Source organism: Haliotis cracherodii, unplaced genomic scaffold (assembly GCF_022045235.1).
Source record: "Haliotis cracherodii isolate W230 unplaced genomic scaffold, xgHalCrac1.p SCAF_1, whole genome shotgun sequence".
Taxonomy (NCBI): domain Eukaryota; kingdom Metazoa; phylum Mollusca; class Gastropoda; order Lepetellida; family Haliotidae; genus Haliotis; species Haliotis cracherodii.
This window is the reverse complement of record NW_027266264.1, coordinates 76,418,376-76,428,314: the sequence shown is the minus strand read 5'-3', so window position 1 is coordinate 76,428,314 and position 9,939 is coordinate 76,418,376. Positions and strand designations below refer to the sequence as shown.

The window sequence follows — 9,939 nt, the reverse complement described above, 5'->3', positions numbered from 1 at the left end:
CAGAGGAATCCAGTGTCCTATGCTTGTCGTAAGCGCCGACTGATGGGGACCAGATAATAAATGTGTGTGTGTTTCTGTGTGTGACTGGACGGATTGTGGTTCATCGTGCCCCATGGACCTGTGTCTCTATTATTTTGAAACTGCCGGATTGTAGTTTGACAATAGATGAATGCAGCGTTAAACAACACTCGCTCACTCACACCCATTCATTCGCTGATACTAGTAAACGAGTAAACATGTTTGTCTTTTATTTGGATAATTTGTAAGTCACTGTACCAATGCAACTCACTTAATAACAAGTGTATTCTTATGCAAAAAAGCCCAACTATATTATGAATGAAAACCAGACATTGTTTTGATGATTGTATTTTATGTGACATAATTCAAACCGGATACAATAAATAATGTGCATATTGATGATGCCGATGAATTGTGACTCTGGAGCGACATTCTTAGTAGTATCCAATACCTGCAACAAAAAGAAGAGGTTTTTGTATAAGAAGATATTCTGTGCAAAGGCATTTCTTACATGTTGTAATCATTTATATATCGCCTCATACCGATAGGATAGATATGTTGCATGTTGCAAATCAAAGCAGAAAATAAATTAGGTGTAATTAAGTTACTTAATATCTGTCAAAGTATAAATTATATTTGAGGGTCAACAATATTCTCGGCATGATTATATTGGCATTTACCTTTTCCGAAGCCTCCAATTCCTCCGTAGAGTCCCCCCATTCCGTAGCCTCCGTATAGACCACCCATTCCGTAGCCTCCGTACAGACCACCCATTCCGTAGCCTCCGTACAGTCCTCCCATTCCGTATCCTCCGTACAGACCTCCCATACCGTAGCCTCCGTACAGACCACCCATTCCCAAGCCTCCGTACAGACCTCCCTTTCCGATGCCTCCGTGCAGACCATAGCCAATAGGCTCAGCAAAGGCAGCGACAGCCAGACAGGCAACAAGGGCGATAACTTTCATCATTTTGGAAGGCTGAAAAGGAGTTTTTCATTCATTATTAAAGTCTTCTTAGACTTGGTACCGTTTTCTATGAGAAAATCACATTTTGTACCAACTGTGGTCGCTATTTTACACTCTTAATAATGTAATCAATATTACAAATAGTAATCAGTAAAAGTGTTGAAATGTTATCACAGCAATAACTGCTGACTAACAGGCATAACACTGTAACGTAAAAGTGAGTGAGTGAGTGAGTTGGGTTTATCGCCGCTTTTAAAAGTATTCCAGTTATATCACGGCGTGTCAGCTTAATGTGGGAGGAAAGCCCGAAGTGATGCAGGTCTCAGACGTTTACCACTTCGGTGAAACCCACGTGCACGGGTATGGTGCTGACAAACCTAGAAACATAATCGGGGCGAACCGGGATTCGAACCCACAATCATAGGTTTCTGGCGTGCCCAAGGGACGCAACTCTGCACAGCGAATCGCGGCGCCTTAGACGACTGGGCCACCCGTGCCCCCTGTAACGTAAAATACAGCGTTAATAGGGACAGCCTGAATACCCCGTAAAACACAAAACAACTGATACTTACAGAGTGTGTTGATTAGACTGGATCTAAACGTGAAGAGAGGCGACAGCAGTGATAGCTGGCACTTGAAAACAAGACGCTTATATACACCTGTATTCGGTCCACACCCGGAACTGACTAATTACTAGTATATTATCTAATGTAGCACCAATTTGCAACACCTTTTAAGAATTATTGCTGATATGAATTCTGTTATTCTATGCCTCCAGGGACTATGTCCAATGCAATGTATGTATGTAGGTGCGGGTGAGTGATTAGGGAAGTAATTACATCACTGACAAATGACCCGTGATGAAATTGCGTCGATAGGCGTAGATTCGTCTGTATAAGTATCGCTATAGATCAGCATTACCAGTGTTTTTCTATTCAGTCTTCCTTTGGCAACATAATTCATCACAGGCCATTTCTGACAAGAACAATTCTATCACAATAACCAAGTTAACGGTATTAGTATAATATTGAGACGAAATTATGCGATTCTTTTCACCTCTGAGAGCCTTAGTCCATAAAGTAATATTTCCAAAACAAAGGTGATCTCAAACAAACATAGAAAGCAGGTTACCTTCCGAACAATCCTACTTCCATCCACTTTACCTCCATTCTTTCCTTTTACATGACTGTGTTTGATATGCAGGGCTTTCATTATTTTCCCCATTTCTAGGAATCGGCTTGGGATGAGTCGCTGTTGCTGCGCTGTTGATCCTTATATTTAATATTCATCTCACCTCTGACATTTAAATAATGATTCGCTGACTTTCATCGCATCTGCTTCTAATCATAAATAAATCTCAGAAACATACTTATACTACAAAGAAAACTATTCTGAGGACAGTTACTAATGATGTCATCATCTTTTCTTTCTATGTATATATACATGTTTGTGAACGCCCTCTGCTAAAACATTCTTGAAATTAAAAAACAACAAGGAGTCGCCATATGTTTTATGCATAGCTTATGGCATACATTTATTAACAACATTGACAAACGAGCATGCTACTCGGCATTTTCATACAGGCATCCAAGCCCTATATGTTTTCTATCAATTCATTTCTTTACAGTTTACAATCTGGATGATAACTGCAAGTTATAATTAGTTTTAATGTCCTAATGCTCTATGACTACTGTCATCAAGAAGAATGTGTGCACATTTGATGTTGACGTGTCAGCTGTGACTTTTCACGCACACCTCTAAGAACATGGGGAAATAACCTGTGGAAATTGTCCCTGCTCAAGGACAGATCTCAATGTACATCATGAGGTAGTGTGATCTTCAAATGGAACATGCATTTCATAGTTGGTATACTGTGTGACGGTAAAATGCACATTTCGTCCTGGAAGAAATGTATTATTGGATAAAATGAAACAACATCGAATCTCTGAAAGGGTCTTTGGATACTGAAAAAGAGGAGTGTGCTGTGGAAAGTATGGCTAGTGAATGAGTGGGTAAGTAAAGAGGATACGGGAAAAGGATAACTTTAGTAAGGTGGCAAAAACTACAGAATGGGTTGACTATGCAGCTACGGAATAGTACGACTGTATGGGGGGCACATTCTAAATGGTGCGACTGTCCGTTCGTGTCACAAATAAATACCTGTCAAGTTGTTTACAACCTTCCCAAGATTTTCTTTCCAATGACACGACGCGTAATAATAATCCTTACTTTTACAAAGAATGTCGTCCATTGCATTTTTCTGGATTTCTTCCTTGACAGAGTGTGTTGTTACAGTATATAGCTGAAAAAGGACCCCGATCTTCATCCATGACGGCTATTTCGGGCTTGGACAAGTATGTTCATCAATATTTGCGAAACACAGGATGTCAAAGCATTCACCGAGTTTGAAAGTTTTGGATTTCCTCCTTCCTTCCTTCCTTAGATTGATAGAACTATTTTACCCATCACTAATTGGAAATATATCCTCATGTCTCCTTGCCCGTCCGACGACATGAACAAAGGAGCGAACGTAAGGAAAGTGACAAAACCATAGCATAGTCCGTTGGACGATTCCGACCCGATCAAAGCATGTGTTTGTGAATCACTGTTAATTAGTTATGATCCCAAGGTAGTTCGCGAAAAAGTCAGCGTATCCTGCCCCACACGTGGCATCAATCACAAACACATAACTATTGCCAATCATTTCAACGTTTACCTTTCCCATTGACCATGTTATGTTTGCAGAATACTGAATGAAAAATAATCGTGTGGGCAGCCGCTTTCGAAGAGAAGATGTGGCATTCAGTAAAGACTGTACAAGCCATGATTGAAAGATATTGTGTAAATTTGGGATGCTTATTAAATATGCCCCCCCCCCCCCCCCCCTCCACGCCAGTAATTATTAACGACCAAGGCCTTTTAGTAAATACACCTGTGTTTGAAGTAGTGCTGAGTGTATACAGGGATAGTTTGCAGAAAGTGCCATTCGCTGCAGAATTGTTGTTGCTGTGCTGAGTATCCTGTGGTAGGAAATTGAGCAGGGATAGTCATAGTCCACTATGTGCATGTTGGACTGAATGTACGGAAGTGAACATTATTATAAAGCTGATCAATGTCATTGAGCAATATACAGTATAAGAACCCGGAAGTTCATATTGTGTACAATCAGCTTTCACGTGCGAATTAAGGGCATTTTTCAGAGGAATCCAGTGTCCTATGCTTGTCGTAAGCGCCGACTGATGGGGACCAGATAATAAATGTGTGTGTGTTTCTGTGTGTGACTGGACGGATTGTGGTTCATCGTGCCCCATGGACCTGTGTCTCTATTATTTTGAAACTGCCGGATTGTAGTTTGACAATAGATGAATGCAGCGTTAAACAACACTCGCTCACTCATACCCATTCATTCGCTGATACTAGTAAACGAGTAAACATGTTTGTCTTTTATTTGGATAATTTGTAAGTCACTGTACCAATGCAACTCACTTAATAACAAGTGTATTCTTATGCAAAAAAGCCCAACTATATTATGAATGAAAACCAGACATTGTTTTGATGATTGTATTTTATGTGACATAATTCAAACCGAATACAATAAATAATGTGCATATTGATGATGCCGATGAATTGTGACTCTGGAGCGACATTCTTAGTAGTATCCAATACCTGCAACAAAAAGAAGAGGTTTTTGTATAAGAAGATATTCTGTGCAAAGGCATTTCTTACATGTTGTAATCATTTATATATCGCCTCATACCGATAGGATAGATATGTTGCATGTTGCAAATCAAAGCAGAAAATAAATTAGGTGTAATTAAGTTACTTAATATCTGTCAAAGTATAAATTATATTTGAGGGTCAACAATATTCTCGGCATGATTATATTGGCATTTACCTTTTCCGAAGCCTCCAATTCCTCCGTAGAGTCCCCCCATTCCGTAGCCTCCGTATAGACCACCCATTCCGTAGCCTCCGTACAGACCACCCATTCCGTAGCCTCCGTACAGTCCTCCCATTCCGTATCCTCCGTACAGACCTCCCATACCGTAGCCTCCGTACAGACCACCCATTCCCAAGCCTCCGTACAGACCTCCCTTTCCGATGCCTCCGTGCAGACCATAGCCAATAGGCTCAGCAAAGGCAGCGACAGCCAGACAGGCAACAAGGGCGATAACTTTCATCATTTTGGAAGGCTGAAAAGGAGTTTTTCATTCATTATTAAAGTCTTCTTAGACTTGGTACCGTTTTCTATGAGAAAATCACATTTTGTACCAACTGTGGTCGCTATTTTACACTCTTAATAATGTAATCAATATTACAAATAGTAATCAGTAAAAGTGTTGAAATGTTATCACAGCAATAACTGCTGACTAACAGGCATAACACTGTAACGTAAAAGTGAGTGAGTGAGTGAGTTGGGTTTATCGCCGCTTTTAAAAGTATTCCAGTTATATCACGGCGTGTCAGCTTAATGTGGGAGGAAAGCCCGAAGTGATGCAGGTCTCAGACGTTTACCACTTCGGTGAAACCCACGTGCACGGGTATGGTGCTGACAAACCTAGAAACATAATCGGGGCGAACCGGGATTCGAACCCACAATCATAGGTTTCTGGCGTGCCCAAGGGACGCAACTCTGCACAGCGAATCGCGGCGCCTTAGACGACTGGGCCACCCGTGCCCCCTGTAACGTAAAATACAGCGTTAATAGGGACAGCCTGAATACCCCGTAAAACACAAAACAACTGATACTTACAGAGTGTGTTGATTAGACTGGATCTAAACGTGAAGAGAGGCGACAGCAGTGATAGCTGGCACTTGAAAACAAGACGCTTATATACACCTGTATTCGGTCCACACCCGGAACTGACTAATTACTAGTATATTATCTAATGTAGCACCAATTTGCAACACCTTTTAAGAATTATTGCTGATATGAATTCTGTTATTCTATGCCTCCAGGGACTATGTCCAATGCAATGTATGTATGTAGGTGCGGGTGAGTGATTAGGGAAGTAATTACATCACTGACAAATGACCCGTGATGAAATTGCGTCGATAGGCGTAGATTCGTCTGTATAAGTATCGCTATAGATCAGCATTACCAGTGTTTTTCTATTCAGTCTTCCTTTGGCAACATAATTCATCACAGGCCATTTCTGACAAGAACAATTCTATCACAATAACCAAGTTAACGGTATTAGTATAATATTGAGACGAAATTATGCGATTCTTTTCACCTCTGAGAGCCTTAGTCCATAAAGTAATATTTCCAAAACAAAGGTGATCTCAAACAAACATAGAAAGCAGGTTACCTTCCGAACAATCCTACTTCCATCCACTTTACCTCCATTCTTTCCTTTTACATGACTGTGTTTGATATGCAGGGCTTTCATTATTTTCCCCATTTCTAGGAATCGGCTTGGGATGAGTCGCTGTTGCTGCGCTGTTGATCCTTATATTTAATATTCATCTCACCTCTGACATTTAAATAATGATTCGCTGACTTTCATCGCATCTGCTTCTAATCATAAATAAATCTCAAAAACATACTTATACTACAAAGAAAACTATTCTGAGGACAGTTACTAATGATGTCATCATCTTTTCTTTCTATGTATATATACATGTTTGTGAACGCCCTCTGCTAAAACATTCTTGAAATTAAAAAACAACAAGGAGTCGCCATATGTTTTATGCATAGCTTATGGCATACATTTATTAACAACATTGACAAACGAGCATGCTACTCGGCATTTTCATACAGGCATCCAAGCCCTATATGTTTTCTATCAATTCATTTCTTTACAGTTTACAATCTGGATGATAACTGCAAGTTATAATTAGTTTTAATGTCCTAATGCTCTATGACTACTGTCATCAAGAAGAATGTGTGCACATTTGATGTTGACGTGTCAGCTGTGACTTTTCACGCACACCTCTAAGAACATGGGGAAATAACCTGTGGAAATTGTCCCTGCTCAAGGACAGATCTCAATGTACATCATGACGTAGTGTGATCTTCAAATGGAACATGCATTTCATAGTTGGTATACTGTGTGACGGTAAAATGCACATTTCGTCCTGGAAGAAATGTATTATTGGATAAAATGAAACAACATCGAATCTCTGAAAGGGTCTTTGGATACTGAAAAAGAGGAGTGTGCTGTGGAAAGTATGGCTAGTGAATGAGTGGGTAAGTAAAGAGGATACGGGAAAAGGATAACTTTAGTAAGGTGGCAAAAACTACAGAATGGGTTGACTATGCAGCTACGGAATAGTACGACTGTATGGGGGGCACATTCTAAATGGTGCGACTGTCCGTTCGTGTCACAAATAAATACCTGTCAAGTTGTTTACAACCTTCCCAAGATTTTCTTTCCAATGACACGACGCGTAATAATAATCCTTACTTTTACAAAGAATGTCGTCCATTGCATTTTTCTGGATTTCTTCCTTGACAGAGTGTGTTGTTACAGTATATAGCTGAAAAAGGACCCCGATCTTCATCCATGACGGCTATTTCGGGCTTGGACAAGTATGTTCATCAATATTTGCGAAACACAGGATGTCAAAGCATTCACCGAGTTTGAAAGTTTTGGATTTCCTCCTTCCTTCCTTCCTTAGATTGATAGAACTATTTTACCCATCACTAATTGGAAATATATCATCATGTCTCCTTGCCCGTCCGACGACATGAACAAAGGAGCGAACGTAAGGAAAGTGACAAAACCATAGCATAGTCCGTTGGACGATTCCGACCCGATCAAAGCATGTGTTTGTGAATCACTGTTAATTAGTTATGATCCCAAGGTAGTTCGCGAAAAAGTCAGCGTATCCTGCCCCACACGTGGCATCAATCACAAACACATAACTATTGCCAATCATTTCAACGTTTACCTTTCCCATTGACCATGTTATGTTTGCAGAATACTGAATGAAAAATAATCGTGTGGGCAGCCGCTTTCGAAGAGAAGATGTGGCATTCAGTAAAGACTGTACAAGCCATGATTGAAAGATATTGTGTAAATTTGGGATGCTTATTAAATATGCACCCCCCCCCCTCCACGCCAGTAATTATTAACGACCAAGGCCTTTTAGTAAATACACCTGTGTTTGAAGTAGTGGTGAGTGTATACACGGATACTTTGCAGAAAGTGCCATTCGCTGCAGAATTGTTGTTGCTGTGCTGAGTATCCTGTGGTCGGAAATTGAGCAGGGATAGTCATAGTCCACTATGTGCATGTTGGACTGAATGTACGGAAGTGAACATTATTATAAAGCTGATCAATGTCATTGAGCAATATACAGTATAAGAACCCGGAAGTTCATATTGTGTACAATCAGCTTTCACGTGCGAATTAAGGGCATTTTTCAGAGGAATCCAGTGTCCTATGCTTGTCGTAAGCGCCGACTAATGGGGACCAGATAATAAATGTGTGTGTGTTTCTGTGTGTGACTGGACGGATTGTGGTTCATCGTGCCCCATGGACCTGTGTCTCTATTATTTTGAAACTGCCGGATTGTAGTTTGACAATAGATGAATGCAGCGTTAAACAACACTCGCTCACTCACACCCATTCATTCGCTGATACTAGTAAACGAGTAAACATGTTTGTCTTTTATTTGGATAATTTGTAAGTCACTGTACCAATGCAACTCACTTAATAACAAGTGTATTCTTATGCAAAAAAGCCCAACTATATTATGAATGAAAACCAGACATTGTTTTGATGATTGTATTTTATGTGACATAATTCAAACCGGATACAATAAATAATGTGCATATTGATGATGCCGATGAATTGTGACTCGGGAGCGACATTCTTAGTAGTATCCAATACCTGCAACAAAAAGAAGAGGTTTTTGTATAAGAAGATATTCCGTGCAAATGCATTTCTTACATGTTGTAATCATTTATATATCGCCTCATACCGATAGGATAGATATGTTGCATGTTGCAAATCAAAGCAGAAAATAAATTAGGTGTAATTAAGTTACTTAATATCTGTCAAAGTATAAATTATATTTGAGGGTCAACAATATTCTCGGCATGATTATATTGGCATTTACCTTTTCCGAAGCCTCCAATTCCTCCGTAGAGTCCTCCCATTCCGTAGCCTCCGTATAGACCACCCATTCCGTAGCCTCCGTACAGACCACCCATTCCGTAGCCTCCGTACAGTCCTCCCATTCCGTAGCCTCCGTACAGACCTCCCATACCGTAGCCTCCGTACAGACCACCCATTCCCAAGCCTCCGTACAGACCTCCCTTTCCGATGCCTCCGTGCAGACCATAGCCAATAGGCTCAGCAAAGGCAGCGACAGCCAGACAGGCAACAAGGGCGATAACTTTCATCATTTTGGAAGGCTGAAAAGGAGTTTTTCATTCATTTTTAAAGTCTTCTTAGACTTGGTACCGTTTTCTATGAGAAAATCACATTTTGTACCAACTGTGGTCGCTATTTTACACTCTTAATAATGTAATCAATATTACAAATAGTAATCAGTAAAAGTGTTGAAATGTTATCACAGCAATAACTGCTGACTAACAGGCATAACACTGTAACGTAAAAGTGAGTGAGTGAGTGAGTTGGGTTTATCGCCGCTTTTAACAGTATTCCAGTTATATCACGGCGTGTCAGCTTAATGTGGGAGGAAAGCCCGAAGTGATGCAGGTCTCAGACGTTTACCACTTCGGTGAAACCCACGTGCACGGGTATGGTGCTGACAAACCTAGAAACATAATCGGGGCGAACCGGGATTCGAACCCACAATCATAGGTTTCTGGCGTGCCCAAGGGACGCAACTCTGCACAGCGAATCGCGGCGCCTTAGACGACTGGGCCACCCGTGCCCCCTGTAACGTAAAATACAGCGTTAATAGGGACAGCCTGAATACCCCGTAAAACACAAAACAACTGATACTTACAGAGTGTGTTGATTAGACTGGATCTAA

At 40.6% G+C, this 9,939-nt stretch overlaps 1 protein-coding gene across 1 annotated transcript; it reads right to left on the bottom strand.

Moving 5' to 3' along the window:
• Positions 1 to 452: 452 nt before the first annotated feature.
• Positions 453 to 9,343, bottom strand: LOC139457686 (shematrin-like protein 2). The gene is made up of 6 exons (XM_071239045.1): positions 9,196 to 9,343; positions 6,297 to 6,436; positions 4,880 to 5,177; positions 2,116 to 2,255; positions 699 to 996; positions 453 to 469 (listed from the first exon to the last, which is right to left on the bottom strand). The coding sequence occupies exons 1-6, from the start codon at positions 9,341 to 9,343 to the stop codon at positions 453 to 455; spliced, it is 1,041 nt and encodes a 346-aa protein (XP_071095146.1).
• Between the last annotated feature and the right edge of the window lie 596 nt (positions 9,344 to 9,939).